Below are 16798 nucleotides of genomic sequence, written 5' to 3'. Positions count from 1 at the left end.
TTTAAAATGGTCTCAGTTAGCGCTGTTGTAAAAGACTATTCTACTAATTTATCACTCTATCGAATATTGTTACATCCATCTATCTATCTATCTATCTATCTATCTATCTATCTATCTATCTATCTATCTATCTATCTATCTATCTATCTATCTATCTATCTATCTATCTATNTATCTATCTATCTATCTATCTATCTATCTATCTATCTATCTATCTATCTATCTATCTATCTATCTATCTATCTATCTATCTATCTATCTATCTAATGTGAAATCCAATGTCTTTGATGGTTTAAGGGTTGACAGCCACTTTTTGCTCGTTTCCTTGAGGTCCTGGATAGATCTGGCAGTAAATGGAGTATCAAATACACAACTTTTCACTCATCCAAATTAGCTCAGGTACCTGTTTAACCACTCAACAGAGCTCAGGCGACTTAAAACTGTATCCTATTTTCTGAGTCAGCGGCTTTGCTTTTTAAAATTCTGTTACAGCCCTGACAACTTTTATTTCTTCCAATGCATTTGTAAGTTTACCTCAAGAGGTAATTAGACATTAACAACAGGCTTGCCTCCTCTTTTTTTGACATAGGACACAGAGTAACCACTGACATCTTATTTATGATTTTATAAAAATCCCAATGCAGTCCCATGCTTTGGAGGATGTATCATGTTTCCTTCTCCGCAGTCTTTTTCTTTCCTCTGTAGCTTCCATGAAAGAGTGGCAACCCGTCCTGTTTGATCATCTCCTTCCCGTGAGGCATGACTTGCCTGCTGCCATAGACTTGATTGGCTGTGTTGGGGACGAACTCGGAATAGACCGAAAGGTTTTTCGGTAAAGACTTCTCCTCCATTGGGGCATCCTGCAAACATCCACAGGTTATCACTGTTGGTGAGGAGTGGCAAAGTGTGTAGGGCAGGGGTGCCCGAAGTCGGTCCGACTTTGGGCACCCCAGTTGTAGGGGCTGCTGTGTAAATATCAGTTTTGAATAAAGCAGGTGGTGTTCACCTGTGTGCCACATCCCAGGACAACGCCCCAGGTCTCATCCCTGTGAACAACAGCTTGTTGGTGAAATTATTTTTGACACAAAACAGCTACGCTTGCTTTTTTCCGCTCATGCTTCTTCAGCTTACCATTCCAACGCTATTCTCCTCTCTTTTACACACAGGTCTTTCCATTGCTCGGCCAAACTTACTGGATTTTTGCGACTCTCATCATACTCTGAGCGGCTTTTTGAGGGATCCATGAAGACGTCGGCACGGTGAAGATTTACCTCCGTTAGCTTTAGGTATAAGGTAGGGAAGCCGACCCAAATCACGGTTCGTTTTGTTTACGTTTCCATGGAAACGGGTCTAACAAGAGAATCTACACTTAAAATGCATCAACTACCTCCTGTTTTACAATTCCATAGACCTTCGTGATTATTCAGTGTAGCAACTTATATTCCAGCACTTATAAGTTTTACTGTTTTAAAAAATATTCACCATTTTTTGTGAGTTGTTTTTATCTGTCAAACCAGACTTGGTAAGAGGAGAGTTGCTAGCACTAGCATGTTGACCTATTGTAACAGTGTGAAATAACTCATGTAAATGCTAAAATTAGCTGTAGAGCTAAAGACAGCTAAAATAACACGTAGCCTATCGTTAACATGTTGACTTAACGTAACACACTCAATGCTGTATGGAAAAACCCATGAACTAAAACGTCACCAACGAGCTGTTATGTGTGGCCATTCTGTATTCCGCCACAAGAGGGCGTTCTTATATAGCACTGCTTGAAGCTACTCTGTTTAATCACTGACCAGCTGCAGGATGAAACACTCTCACTCGCTACATTGTGTTGTAATTTTCAATTCTGCCACAGGAGGCAGCTCACACGAGAAATGGAAGAGCCTTGCATTAACTCATCTTCACTTTTGCCTGTGGTGTATGGAGAGCCATTCTTGCGTGTGCTCAGTTGTGTTTTCTTTCTTTTTTCTTTTTCTTTTTTTTTTTGCAATGTCAATAAAATTCTAATCTAACAACTAATATGTTTGTAAATTTTTAAGATGAAACTTTTACGAGGAACTATATTGAGGGTCAGTAACTTCTTGACCACTGACAAGTCAGCAGTCTTTTATGGGTCTATGTAAACTATGTTATAGTTCATCTTTGGTTTTACATAATTGTTAAATTTCCCATCCATCCATCCATCCATCCATCCATCCATCCATCCATCCATCCATCCATCCATCCATCCATTTTCTTTACACCCTTAAGAAACTGAATATTGACGTTTAATTTTCTGTGAGCCATTAAAAAAAGAAACGCTTGAAGTGTTTTGCTCCCTGTGTAATCTATTTCCCTTTAAAGACTTAATAACTGTTATATCATATTTTATGTACTGAGATGCAGCCTTCGTATTTTTTATTTATTTATTTATTTATTTATTTGCTCGCCTTCAGGAAAAGACTGTTTATTTTTTTCTGAATTTGATGCTTTTATTTTCAAAATCGGAAGTTGATAATGAAAGATTTTACTCTGAAAGGTAAAAACTACACTGTAGCCGTTCGGGCTGAGGGAAAATAATCCGCTAGTATTAGCTCTGTGGTTATTTTTGCTGATGAACTGAAACCCGCCTCCAAACAAAGGTAAGGTTGGTATTTATATCTAAATTGACCCGCTTTAAATGCAAAATTTGAATTATTTGCTGCTCGACAAGGGCCTTAATTTTCCGAAGAAAGAGCCATTCTTGGTTCAGTGTTTGTTCTTGGTGAACTCTAATTTAAGGAGCTAACAGAGTATGAGAAATGACTTTAGCAACTTTTTATCGTATATTTTCACTGACAGCACCGAGTCTTAACTCGTAGACACTTATTCTCAGGAACACCATTAGTAAGTAGTAAGGTGTAGTTTGCCTGTTAGAGGGTGAGCTATCAGCTTATTGTGGACATATGCTAACTGGCTAACCTTCATAGAATACAAACTTGATTCCGTATTTATTGGACGTGCAGAACAACACCACTCAGTCGTTTCCTCTGCTCACACAGTTATAGGTACAGGTGAGATAAGCGGGAGGTCACTTTTGAGGAGGCTAATATCCTCAAAAGTGGAGATGCTGTGTTGGCTAACGTCTAGTTTATTAAATAACTGTACAACATGATATGGAAATCCACAGAGTCCCAGCATATTATCAGCTAGCATGCTGTTTGAGTATAAAATGATTAGCAGTATGTCCACTGGTGTTCTCAATTATCCCAGTTAATTGTATTTTGCTGGAGCAGCAGGTATTGAAATAATGGGGTGCACCTATATTGTGTGCGTGTGTGCATATATACTAGATGTATACAACTAAAGTTGCATAGATTCACTATCCTGGAACCTTAGCTCTATCCCTGCTTTAACACACCTGGATGAAATAAATAGCTAATTACCAGACCTCTGCAGAACTGACTGAGTAGGTAATTGATTCAGGAATGTTGGAGCAGAGATGTACCTAAAAGGTGGAGAGCAGCACCGCTTTTTTCTTTTGAAATATTAGAATAAACCTGCCAAGATAACAGTATTAACATTGTGAATTTAAGTAAAACTTCTAAATGTCAGGGGGTGTCCAAAGTCTGGTTGTTGTCTATTTAACCTAACTAAGTTGACAGTTTATTTTTTTCTTTAGTTATAAAGTAAGGAAAATATAAGATGCTAGGTGAGGTATTGGATATTTTTTTGTAATTCATGTAGGTGCTAAATTGAACTTACTGTGTGTTTTTTTTTTTAAAGGTCTCCAACTAACATTTAGCTTTCTGAAAACCTGTATTAACCTTGAATTTAAAAAAAAAAATCTTCTGGTTGGTGTTGAGCACTGCTGAGCTGGATGCTTTTCTCTGTGTATTTTCAGTAACATACTGAAAATACAATAAAAAGAAATTGGAAATGCATAAAATAAAAATAAAAATGCAGCCAGAAGTTGAACTGTCTTGTGATCAGTGCAAGCTTTCTCCAGACTTTTGATAGAGTAATTGCATAACTTTTGCTGCTACTTTTGATATATTCAAATCAAATAAAAAAACATTTTAGTTTTATATTGTTGACAATATTCTGCATTTTGAAAATTTTCTTCTTTTTTTTGTGTGTGTGGGTTTTATTTTTCCTGAATGAGGTGGAAAAACAATTGTGTAACAGACACAATTATTAAATAGTTTTTTCCTTTGGATGCCTCAGCAGCCTGCGTACTTTCTGTAACCGGGATTTGGAAAGGCCTTTATTGTGACAGATGGCTCTAACCACCTCCACTGCCCTGTTGGACAGTGTTTATTTGCACTTTCACCCTCCAGTCACATTCTCTACGTTGTGGATCTGTGATGTCTGGCAAATCAGACGAGTTGGCAGTGAGGTCAGTAGTGCACATGTGAGAGTGAAACTCCATCTTGGGAGATCAGAGGTGAGACTACTGTGGCTTTAAAGTGCGCAGACTGTAAATAGCAACTGGACCTGGTAGTCAGAGGATCAACAAGGGGTAAATGGAAAGAGTGAGTTTGATATCGGAGATTGTAGTGACCGAAGCCAGTTAACTTGAAGTTATTTTTGGAAGGATTTTGGTTTGAAGTTCTGCTCAGCTATTGGACCCAGTCTGTGTCTTTTGGTTTTTTAGCTTGTCTCCACTGAGAGGCTCTCATGGAGACCATCAAGAAAGGGGATAATGGAAAAGAAAACAGTAAGTCTTGGGCTGTGTGTGAATCTGAGCTTGTTTTTAATTTGTAGCATAGTTTCTGTTTCCAGCCTCCGTGTTGCTTCTCCTGCAGCCCCCTTGTTTGAACATTAGGCCAGTAGTTTTAAAAAGAAAGCTTACTTTGTTTAAAAAAAAAATAAAAATCTTGAAGTGGACCAAGTGAAAACTTCAGTGTGCTAAAGCTTTTTTTTTATTGAGAGAAAAGACCTACTTGTGTTCTCAGAATAGACTTTCTAATATTGTTCCAGCCGCGGGCCCTGAAGGGGAGATGACGAAGGAGGATGTTTCAGAGCCTGCTGAAGGAGATGCTGTCCTGGGCTGCTTCACAAGAAATGCTCCCCACCAGCGGGCAGTTATCCACCAGGTGGCTTCTGCACCAATGCCCAGTGACTGTGGTGAGGACCTGCTCATGCTCAGTCAGTACATAACTGGATTTGGGTCATTCTGAAAGAAAGAATGATAAAGTAATGACTTGACAGGTGGAACGGAGAGATGCTTAGTTAAGTCACATCTTAGGATTGGTTTAATAATGAAAATATCGGCTTGGGTTAAATTTTAAGAACAAAACAAAAATTTAAATGAGAGGATTTGTGATGCAGGAAAGACAATAGAAAACACAATAAAATAAAACACAATAAAACTTTATCTTCAAATAATGTGACATTTATCTTGTACACTTCAATTGCAAAAATAAATGTTGGGAAAAAAATGTGAAAACCCCTGGCTGAAGCATTCACCCTTATCCTTCAGTCTTATTTGTTTACATTATCTTGGAAAAGTTTCATATATTGTTTAGATTGTGAGGAAGTCTTTTGTCCACAGTTCTATAAAATTGACTCCACTGATGTTTCAAATTTCCTTCTGAAATCCATGGACATGTATGTCCAGTAAAGCATCTGTTTATTTCAATATGGTAGAAACGACATGAAAGCTAAGCATCAAGTCATTGTTGCTTGCATAAAACATGCCCTATTAGACCATGTTTTATACTCTAAACATGGGAAAACATGAAAAAATGTTGGGACGTTAATACTTTTGGAAGGAAATGTTCATACAGCTTATATTCTCAACACACAATTAAGACTTCTTACAGTTATTACTCAGCCAGTTATTCGATAATGCTTCTGGGAGATAACAGAGGAATCCTTATGTGATGACACAAGGAAACCCTCAAGAACATTTATACCTTTATGATTGTTTAGTCATGTTGGTCACTGAACAGGTAACATATAGTTTTTGTGACTGGAGTGCTGAGAATGAACATTCCCTAGAAATGTAATTCAAATGTCAGGTTTTAAATTAGTTAGATTAAAGGAAAGGTTGTCAATTTGACCCCTCAGCCACACTGGGGTTGTTAAATTCTCATTTGTCCCAGTGCATGTCAACTCCTGCATCTGGTTTAAGCAGAGTAATTGTAAAGGATCATAGTACTCTGATGCAGTTTAATATTCTAATACTAAAACTTTATATCAGGACTAAATATCTTTCTGTGGAGTTTTGAATAGCAACAGATTAGTTTTGCCATTATTTTTATCTTTCTTTTCCTCCAGAGTTTTCCTTCTTTGACCCGTCCGAGCCGCAGTGCAGAGAAATTCTTCAGGATCCCAACACCACCATACCTGAGCTGTTTGCTGTCCTCAGGCAATGGGTACCTCAGGTTCAGAAAAACATTGACGTCATTGGCATTGAGGTGACCGATTCTCAGTTATTGTTTTAGTATTGCAATGCAAAATCGAATTGAAAATTGAATAGATCAAAATAAAACTCAGATTGAGCCACAGTGAGGTCTTTATGGGTTTTCTAAACTGGATCTCTTAAACCAGAAAAGTGTTACTTTTCTAATAAGCCTTTCCACACAAATTTTGAAGTTTTGAAATATTTTTGAGGGATGTTTCTGTTTCCTCCTGGACTTGTCATCTCTGCAACCCAATCCTCATATAAGCTGAAAACTGGATAGATGTATTTCCTCTCCACTCACCCAGAAACCTTTTTATCACAAGTTATTGAAAATACCTGCAATGTAGTAAATTGTGCAGAGAAATTTTCCTTTTAAGGGTTTAAATAAGCAATTATTTCTTCTTGCACACTTTCTTCTGACTCTGGAGAAATGAATGCCTTCATGATGTCCCTGATGGTGTCTAAATTTAAAAAGGAATGCCATTATCAGAGGATCATTTCATTCTCCACTTCACTGTACCTGAGTTTCACTGTTACTTGACATTCCTACAGTGACATTAGCCTCTTTGAGGCTCATTGCGCATCGTGTCTCTGCACAGATCCTGAAGAGAGGTTGTGGTGTGAATGACCGAGATGGATTGACTGATATGAGCCTTCTGCACTACTGTTGTAAGGCTGGGGCTCCTGGAATTGGTTAGTTCTTTTCCACTGCTTCTAAATCTCAATGCTGTGACTTTTCTTTCTGTTGTTTTACTGCTGAATAAAAGCTCTCAAGTTTAAGAAATGTTCTTCCATTTCAACAAATTCTTAAAAAAACAAACAAAAGAAAGTTAACAAAACTTTGTTTCTCCTCAGGTGATGCAGAAACGGCAGCTAGTTTCGCCCGTCAGCTCCTTGCTTTGGGTGCTGATCCCAACCTTCGTTCACGCTGGACCAACATGAGGGCGCTGCATTACGCTGCCTACTTTGACGTTCCCCAGCTGGTTGGTGTGGTGCTGCAGGCCTCTCAGCCTGGAGGTGAGAGCAGGGAACTGCTGCCAGAGAAGAGAGGAGACAATTGTGGCAACATTCAGTGCAGGGCAGGCATTTCTATTTTCAGCACCAACTGCCACAGAGATTAAAACCTCAGCAATTTAATCTTCTTGCTGTGGTAAACATTCTGGTTTGTAAGGTTATTAGTTTCATCCACAGGTGAATGGAGGCAGCAGATGGTGATGGTGTTGTATTTAATGCTTGTTGTGGATACAGAGAAATTGTGTTGTTGTTTTTTTTTTGCAGATTGACTGAATAATCCGTCATCTGAAGTTTTCTACAAGCCATGCAGGGGATAAAGAAAACTTGTACAAAAGTTCCCTTTTTAGATTTGACTAGAAGTTTCTATCACATAGAATGCCATGTATAGTGGAAAACTTGCATATCACATTCCTTTGAAAACAATAATCACTTGCACATGTGATTATTGCATCCCAATAGCATGACATAGCATAATGCTGTTGAGAGGCTTCTGATCAGCTTCTGGTGAGTTAGATGGGGCCAAATACAGGATAATCCTGGAAGAAATAAAAAGATAGGTAGTGCAACTGAGAGATTAAAATATATTGCTTGGACTTTATTTATAGTGTGCTCTATACAAGTGCATTCACAATTATGCACTACCTTCTGTTGGTCTATCACAGTAAATTTAAATACAATTCTCTGTTTGTGGTTGTACGAGTTCAAAATCTAAAAATATTTAAGGTATATGAACACTGGCAATTTTCCTATTACAGTACAATGGGAAAAGCACAGCACTGTGCAGTCTATCCCTGAAATTAAACTAATTCCTCTACCTTTTCTCTGCAGAGGTTGATGCCACCTGCAGTGACTTTGAGTTTGGCACAGCTCTGCACATTGCTGCATCCAACTTGTGCACATCTGCTGTCAAACGTCTCCTGGAGTTGGGAGCTAATCCAGCTTTCAGGGTACGTTTTTTTTCTTTTTTTTTTTTTTTCTGTATAATCACACACCAACAGACTTCTGAGTTCTTGAATTATTTCAGCACACCATTTCAACTGTTTGGAGTTGCATCTTGGCACTGATCCATTTTCCCTTAATTTAGAAAGAGAATTGATTCTTTTTAATTCTTCATTACAGTTTAAGACATCAGGAAAGACATCTGCGAATACTTTTGTGATGCACTGAAGCAAAATGTGCTAGCTAATCTGAGCCAGTGTTATATTTACTAACATTTGGTGACTTGCAACTTCTATAAGACTTTAAAAGGTATTTAAAGCTAAAAGAACCACAAAGTTTGAATTGTGCTGCCATCTATAAGTAAGGAGAACTATGTAATTGACCTTTAACCAGTATAAGGTGTTGGAGTGATTTTTAAAGTTCCCTCCATTAAAAATGGAGAAAATGTAAGAAAATGTTTCGTTTTATTCATAGCTTTCAGAAATTCTAACTTTCATTTCTTGAAAGCTATAAGTAGCTGAACTAATTGATTGGTTTAAATAGTTAATAGATTACAGAGCTGGTTAAGAGGTCAAACCTGTTACCTTTTGCATCTGGAGAATCTCAATTGTATTAATAATGTACACAATTTATGCACCTGTGTGGATAAAAAATACTTTTATTCTCTTGCCACAAGAACAGGTGAAATGCATTGAATATGTAGAGTGTGAATTAAGCCATACCCAGTTGTTATCTTGTTCCATAACAGAGGGGAGAGGTAGAACAACTTTCAGCTATTATAGAAACTATGGTTTATCAAAAGCTACAGAAAACATGTTTTCTATGATTAATGCTTCACACCCAAACTCTGAGAAATAATTGCTTGGTATACAAGCTCAAATGGACTGTAAATAATGGGTCTAGACTTTATAAAAATGTCAGTACGGAACAGCGAACATTTCCTTCAGAACAGGCTGTAGCAGGAAAACCACAGGTGCATTTATTTATGTTGGCTTCCTGGGATCCTTGCTGTAATCATCTGTGTTATTTATTCCACTTTTTTTTTTTTACTTTTGTGTGAAGAAAGGAGGTCTATTCATCTGCCCTCAGGTGCAGCTGTTTTTGTGTGAAATGGTTCTGCAGTTCTGGAAATGTAATTTACATCAATTTCCACCTTAAGAATCAGTTTCCACATTTAGATATAATGCAAACAAATTTTAAATTGGTTCATATAGTTTAATTAGCATGCTTAATATAGTAAATGCATAATTAACTAATAAGTGGCAGCTATCTTAGTAATTTATTTCAGCTGAAATTTAGCTCATGCGAAGGAAAACTGGGTTAATACATATGGAAAAGTTTTTAGATTTTTTTGGGGGGGCTTTTTTCCAGGCTTGTACAAATACAAAAAATTGCTGAAAATACTTGTATGTCTGGGATTTATTTTCTGTCCCATGAACTGTTAAATCCATCTTTCTAATATGCATCTGTCCACCCGGTTTTTAGCTCCGGTTTTTCCAGATTTCATTGCTGTAGAAATATCTGACATAATTTTTTTGGACCCCTCTCTGACCTTAGCATTTTGACATAATGCATGGGAAACCTGTGCAGAGATGGTAAGAAATCAACACCAATGGTTACTGAACTGAATATAAACGTCTGTCCTAAATCTATCCGTTGCCTCATTTAGCTCATATAAAGGCTGCATGCACTCATGCTGAACCTGATTAAACTGACACTGAACACTGTTTTTAAATTAAATGTCTTTAATTTTTTAGCAGTACCCCTTCTACAAAAACAGTTAAATAGCAAGTGTGAATGCAAACAAACCAACCATCTTGCTGTCATTTGAGGACATTAAAATGCACCAGACTCTTTTAGGCCATAGATTTTAGATTAATTTATACTTGTCCATGAGGAGATCTCTGCTGTCAGTTCTGCCTTTACTGGTTTTTATGTCGTTTTAATGCCAGCTTCCACTGGAGGTCACCAAAGCACTATGCACAATTATACAATCATTTTCTTGCTCTGCGGTGAGTCCATAAGTGCTCTCTCATTTTTCAGCTTATTTTGGGCTGTGAATGCAAACCTAGGGCCATACTTGGACTTGAATATTTAGACCAGATCTGGTCTGACTTTTGAATTTAGATATTTAAAGTTGTTAAGTTAATGGGAATGTTTGCTGCTTACTTTTGCCAAGTTGAAAAATTTTTGTCTGAGATTTCATTTGTTATGCCAGTAAAATTATTGTCCATGACTGAACCAAGTGTCTCCTGACTTTGCTGCCTCGGTTTTTTCATCATTTACCATAATTTGCTTTGATCCAATTTGTTTATCTCGACATGATTTATATATTTTCCTTTTTCTATGGAGATGAATGTTGCTCCAATAATGTAGCTTTTTAGGACTTGGACTGAAATTGTATTTTCAACATATTCACTATTTCATGTTGATGTCTAACTTTTATTTTGTATTATATAAAATTAATGTTTTAAAAATACTTATTGAATGGTTTTTGTCTAAAGGTTATCTTGCCTGGCCTTGCAAGGTTCTTTAGAGCAAACCTTGAATTAAAGCAGAGGAAAGTTTTGACTAAGAGTATTTACTGTTGATGCAGATTTTATGAATTGAAAACAGAAAATCATGTTATAAAATTGTATTTATTTCAGTAATTCAGTTGTAAAAGTGTAACTCGTATTCATTCCTTTTCACACAGTGAGTTTTATATATAGATTTATATATATTTGTGTTTTTCTCTCAGTGTTGTTCTTTTTTTTTTGAGTATATGTGATATAGTCTCATTATGAGACTATCCACAAGACTCATTATGAGAGTCTTGTGGATAATATATTTATTGAATAAAATCAAGATAAATTGCTTCAGTTAGAATTATTTTCAGAATTATGGTCAGTCTTTGTCCTTCTTGTTTTGAGTTTGTCTGTCACCCACTTTGTATTGTAGCTCTGCTGGGTTTTTTTTAAATTTATTTTATTTTGGTGACACCCAAAATCATCACTGCCTCCATTTAACCCCATTTAAAGACTCCTTGGTTACAACCTTGCTGATGTACCATTTGATGTAAATATTAATATTCAAGCATAAATAACTTTAAGTATTTTGAATATGACACACCAAATTAAAACTCACTTTGAGGTTAAAGGCAGCAGGTTTGAAGCAGATTAATAAATGTGATTGTCAATTCAGACTTTGTTCTGCCACAGAAAAATCTGCCCATGAACCTGCTTGAACTTTGGAAATATAACAGTATATTGGCAAGCTTAGAGGAGAAGCGCATTGGTTAACGTGTCCAACAATTTGAGCTTTTTATTTTTTGGACAATATCTGATTTCATCGGTAATGTCTGACGTGTTTTCTCAAACACCATCGTCCCAAATTTTGAAATGCTTGCCTACAAGTATCACTTTCCTGACTATCGTTTATGTTCAAAATAATTTCTGATGTTTGTCACGTAAAGAATTGCTTTCTTGAAATTCAGTTTGCCTATAAATTATAGTGGATAGAAATGTGAAACCCTTTTCAGTACAGCCTCTTTCTGGCTGTAAATAACTCTCCAGCATGCCTGTTGACAACCCCTGAACATTATAATTTAACTGTTGTAGACACAGTGGGGCTGCTGTGTGGGAGAGAGAGCCATTTGCAGCTTGTCGATGTCAGTGTGGGAAAGAGTTTAAAGAATGTCTTGCTGTGAGGCATTGCTTGGGATTAAATTTGATTATGAACTATGATTAACACAACTGGATATGTGGAGATGACTTGGTTAGACCTTTTCCCAATAAATAAACTATTGTATGAGTGAAGGTATAACAGCATTTAAGTTCTTTTGCCTCAATTTCTTTTGCCTCAATGTCTCACCTACCCACACACAAGGCAGATTGTGAGGGGCGGACGTTAGCTTAGTGTTTGAACATTAACAAGTGCAACCTATTTCTTAGTGCAGCATAAACCACATAAAATAACCAAATAAAGTGTTCCTGCTGAGGTTTCTCCTCTGTCAGACCTCTACAACAACCTCCCTGTGCAGCATTCCTTCTGAAATATTGCTTGCTGACTCAAAGATGTCTATCTTCACTGTCGTAGAGTCACCTGGGTAAACCTTCATGTTACTTTCCGCTGATCAGCTTCTTTGAAATGTACTGATGGGGATTTCGTTCTGGGAGTTGAAATATAATTAAAGAATGTGAGAGAAATAAGTGATCTCTTTTGAAAGGTGCACACAAGTTCTGATGTTTCTATGTGATGTAGAAGTGATGGAGTCTAATGTGCAATAGAAGTTGGCAGTTGTTCTCATTAAAGTACAGACGGAGAAGTCTTCATAGTAAACTAGTTACAAGTCCTGTATTTTTCTCCTTGAGCTTGAAGATTTGCCTTTAAGCTTGGTCTACTGTAGCGCTGCAGTTGAGTAAAACTCTTATATTTGGGCACTGGGTGGCTTTTGACCTATGTTGGTACAGGACACGCGTCACTGTGAATGATGACGCAGTCTTGCCAGCTTCATCCTGCATCGTCTTAAGGTCTTTGGCTTTTGTTCTGGGGCTGTTTTGTACATTTCACACCAAACCACTTTCATTTCTGGGACAAAAAACCCCCATCTCCTTCTTCAGAGGTTTGATGGTTAGACATTCCCATCATGTCTATGCTTGCGTATAATTGTTTGAACAGATGAAAGCGGCTCCTTCAAGCATCTGGAAATTGTTCTCAAGGATGAACCAGAAAATTCTCTTCCTGATATTTTGGCAGATTTTTTACTTCCCCTTTACGCCGAAAAGAAAGCAGTGTGTTCAAGGTGTGGCTTTAACATACATTCACAGGTGTACCTCTAATGAGCTCAAGTGTGTCAGTTAACCAATCAGAAGTGTCCAAAGCCATGACATCATAATTTGCTCTTTGTGGGTCATTACCTCCTTCGGCCTTTCTTACCTTTGCGGTTTGGTTAGTTATCTTAAAATGTTGTGTGCATTGAGACTATACTGACCGTATACTGAGGTTTGCCTGTCAGTTTTTTTATTTTTTACCTGATTTGAAAAAAAAACCTTTTTCAAATCAGGTAAAAAATAGCCTTTTGATAGTTTGAAAATTAAAGTAATTCTCCATAATTTATTTCTCATAGTCCCCTGCGGGACTATGAGTAGGTAGTTTGTTTTGGGTTTAATCTGCAGTCATAATATTTCATATTATTCAACTGACACATATTAGGATCAGAACCACAGTTAATAAATTGCAGTTTAAAATCATTGAAAATACAAAATAAATAAATAAATTGAGCATTTTAGTGATTCACACAATTGAGCTGAGCTACCTGGAGAAAGGAACTTATTTGCTACGATCCAAGTGCATTGACACAATTGTTCTTATTTTGATATTGCAAGTAGTGGCCATTTTCATTTTGGAGAAAACAATCTGTTCTCTGTGTTGCTTTTTTTATTGGTTCGAAATAGACCCAAACATAAAAATGAAAGAATGCATAAATCTTCTATACCTGCTTAATATTTGGAGAGTGGTGGTTGTTTGATTTTACCAATTGCATTTTACAGTTTGTTTTTCTTTTTTAAATAAAATGAAATCCAGTTCTTAAATAAGTCGTCCCTCTTCTTCTAGAATGACAAAGGGCAGTGTCCAGCAGATGTTGTACCTGATCCACTGGATATGCCCCTGGAGATGGCAGATGCTGCCGCCATGGCCAAAGAGCTCCGGACTCTGCTGAGGCAGGCTTTACCGAGACCCAGCTCCCCTTTGCCCCTCACACTGCAAGGCCAGGTCATCCCTGCTGTCTCTGATAAGGCCAGGCTGCAGCTCGCATCCATGGGAATCCGACTCGGGGATCGTGTGGTGATTGCTGGACAGAAGGTTTGTTTTCATGTTGCTGACGAAGGAAAAGAGACTATCTTTTTTTTTTTTTTTCTGATGGAGAAGTCTTGCTTAGAGGTCATTCAAGCTGTACTGGATCAAATAAACCCCTGTTTGTTTTTCATATCTCACTACTGTACTAGGTTAAGTTTCTAATTAGGATTCAGTGATTTGCAAAAACAAGAAACTTTTTTAAAATAAGCAGTTTCCCAGCAGCAGCGAGTCACAATCTGGTATTTTTAGCCTAATGCAGGAGTATCTTATTTAATTTAGCATTTAACAAGCCTAGACGTGATGCCAGCGAGGATGGAACCGAATCTCAGATTGATGTGACTATTTAGTATTTTTTATAGACCTTCTTAAATGCACTTCACAGGCTGCACACATCCGTTACAGACTGCATCTGTGAGTGAAAGGCCTGTACTGATTATGCATCTTCTTTGCCTGTGAGTCATCTTCTTTTACACCTTTCTTTGATCTGCACCACCAACGGTGTTGACTAGACTGTGACTGTTGTTCATACTTCTCACTTGAGCTCATTACACATGTTTATTGCCTCAAAGTGGCACACTTGTTATCAGCACAAACCAGCACTCCAATGAGCATTAATGCAAAGTCTCTTGACAAGTCACAGTATAATTACAGGTTACGTTTCAGGAATATCCTCACTAGCAGGCAATTTATGCTCTTGGCTGTCAGATTGTTGCAGTGTCACAACAGTAAACTCTGTTTTTTTTTCTGTATTTATTTGAGGTACAGAATGTATCAGAAAATGCGTCTGTCATAAAATGTTTTTATGCCTAAAGAAAATCTTCAGTCTTGTTGATCAGCTATGATTGGCTGGAACCATGTGTAATCCTTTTGACATAAAGCGCTCTAAGAAAGCAGAGAAGGCTCACCTCTGCTTTCCAAATAGGCCTGTAGCACAGCTGTGTCTAAATAGTTGTCATATTGTGTTTGTGCGTAGATATTAATTTGTGGTTCCGATCACAAGTACCACCTCACTCATTTTGGATGGGTTTAAATTTATGATTGTGCCATGATGTGTGATTAATTCTGTTTGGTTGAATCAAATACCTGACTCTTGCTTCGGTATATTTCCAAAACTCTATCAAAATCAGTTTTTTGAAGCTTTTACTGCTTTTTTCTAACCCCCTCCTTTTCTGTCGTACAGTTATGCAAGTGATTTTTGTGTGTGTGTGTGTGTGTGTGTGTGTGTGTGTGCAAAAAAAGAAATCATTTACCCAAAGTAAATATTTTTACTAATAACTTGAGGTGTCCAGCATCTATTATCTCTCCACCAGTCACAGTGACTGAATGTAGCAGGAAATTTGCCTGCTGACATAAGAATCAAATGGTGGACAGCAATTTTGGATTGACCAAATCTCAGAACAGGGAGTCTAAGGAACTTTATGGAGACCCAACATCCTATTCTGGATTTGCACGAGTTGGAAGTATTTTGGCAGCCATTTCTAAAACTCTTCCTATTCAAAACCAGATCATTGTTCTTTCAAATCATTTAAATTTTTCAAGCAGGAGGACTTCTGAATTCTTCAAGGTCCCCTCAGACGAACAGCTAGATGGTTGAAACTTGAACTCAATCGGGTGATCTAGCGACATAATTATCCGAAACAAACATCAAAATTTATGTTAAAATGGATAAATCCGTCTAATGTTAGACAGATGTTAGTGATTTTTTCCCAACACTTAATAGTAACAGGTGAATGACAAGGAATTAATCAACTTAAATTATTTCTACCAATTCCTCCAAGAAGACTGGTCAGCCAATTCAGCCAACATTGTTGGTGACCACTAAAAGCAATCTGAGGGATGTTTCACCAAATATTAGTGGAGGTGTTTGTAAAGCCCTGTGAATTAGAGAAAAAAACTGTGTATACAAACTTGTGATCCCAGTTCTTGTTTTTTAGAAATAACTGAAGTTGTATGTGCTCTAATTATTCCACCCTGGGAAAAAGGGGTCCAACTAAATCTTTAAAGCCTTTAATTCATAAAATTCTGACCGCATCTGTAAACCCATCAACTTGAAAAACAGTTTCTGATCCAACTTATGAAACTTAGCTGCGTCTCAAAGCTTTTTGCATTTTTTACATGTCTCCTTGGTGATCAGACCTTTATTTTACAAGTGTATGAAATATTGTTTGGAGCATCTAGAAAGTCCAATTTTTGTTTCCACATTCAGAGCACAATGTTGTGCAAATCCATTAATGCTGAAAGGCATAAACTTTGTACTTAGTTAAAGCACTCTGTTCCTATAAACTTTCAGGGTTTCTATTACCTTCAGAACACAGAAGAGCAAATTTAATGCAGTGATTTTAGGGAGTCGTTTTTTTAATGTTTTTTTTTTTCTGTGCAACTTTGAAACACTGAAACACCGCCAGATCCCAGAAACTGAATTTATAACATAAGGGACTGCTTCTTCTGCACTGTGCTCAGGAGTTTATTAAATTTAAATGAGACCTTAAAATTTTTCAGTTGTATTGAAGCATGAGACAGCATGGTCTAAGGATCCAAGTTGGTCAGATTTCAATGATTCAAAGTAAAAGTTACTTTTTGCCAGAACTTGCAAAGATCATATTAGGTGAGGTTGTTGGATTAAGAGTGTTG

General features: G+C 37.2%; 2 protein-coding genes across 4 annotated transcripts in view; one reads left to right on the top strand and one right to left on the bottom strand.

Moving 5' to 3' along the window:
- Positions 1-602: 602 nt before the first annotated feature.
- cimip5 (ciliary microtubule inner protein 5) lies at positions 603-1349 on the bottom strand. The gene is made up of 3 exons (XM_007577101.2): positions 1132-1349; positions 1007-1046; positions 603-860 (listed from the first exon to the last, which is right to left on the bottom strand). The coding sequence occupies exons 1-3, from the start codon at positions 1242-1244 to the stop codon at positions 666-668; spliced, it is 348 nt and encodes a 115-aa protein (XP_007577163.1). The 5' UTR covers positions 1245-1349; the 3' UTR covers positions 603-665.
- Positions 1350-2517: 1168 nt separating this feature from the next.
- The window catches only part of LOC103154353 (CAP-Gly domain-containing linker protein 4), a 29461-nt gene continuing 15180 nt past the window's right edge, over positions 2518-16798 (top strand). Inside the window, exons 1-8 of one of the 3 annotated variants that reach the window (XM_007575628.2) lie at positions 2520-2627; positions 4622-4684; positions 4948-5094; positions 6250-6389; positions 6976-7069; positions 7232-7393; positions 8219-8337; positions 13925-14173. In XM_007575628.2, coding sequence (XP_007575690.1) covers positions 4645-4684; positions 4948-5094; positions 6250-6389; positions 6976-7069; positions 7232-7393; positions 8219-8337; positions 13925-14173 — 951 coding nt within the window. In that variant the 5' untranslated portion in view covers positions 2520-2627; positions 4622-4644. Of the gene's footprint in view, positions 2628-4621; positions 4685-4947; positions 5095-6249; positions 6390-6975; positions 7070-7231; positions 7394-8218; positions 8338-13924; positions 14174-16798 lie in introns of all 3 variants that reach the window. The other 2 variants (XM_016662481.1, XM_016662480.1) reach the window with 2 other exon arrangements.

Source organism: Poecilia formosa, unplaced genomic scaffold (assembly GCF_000485575.1).
Source record: "Poecilia formosa unplaced genomic scaffold, Poecilia_formosa-5.1.2 Scaffold8, whole genome shotgun sequence".
Classification (NCBI taxonomy): Eukaryota; Metazoa; Chordata; class Actinopteri; order Cyprinodontiformes; family Poeciliidae; genus Poecilia; species Poecilia formosa.
Note: the sequence above shows the minus strand (reverse complement) of the source record. Positions and strands in the feature narration are given on the sequence as shown.

Bases quoted from the DNA above. Each gene is read 5' to 3' on its own strand.
- cimip5 (XM_007577101.2), bottom strand. From the start codon at position 1,244: ATGGATCCCTCAAAAAGCCGCTCAGAGTATGATGAGAGTCGCAAAAAT. The intron at 1,047-1,131 runs GTAAGCTGAAGA...TGTTGTTCACAG, and splicing joins AGGAGAATAGCGTTGGAATG to GGATGAGACCTGGGGCGTTG. The intron at 861-1,006 runs GTGAACACCACC...GGATGTTTGCAG, and splicing joins TCCTGGGATGTGGCACACAG to GATGCCCCAATGGAGGAGAA.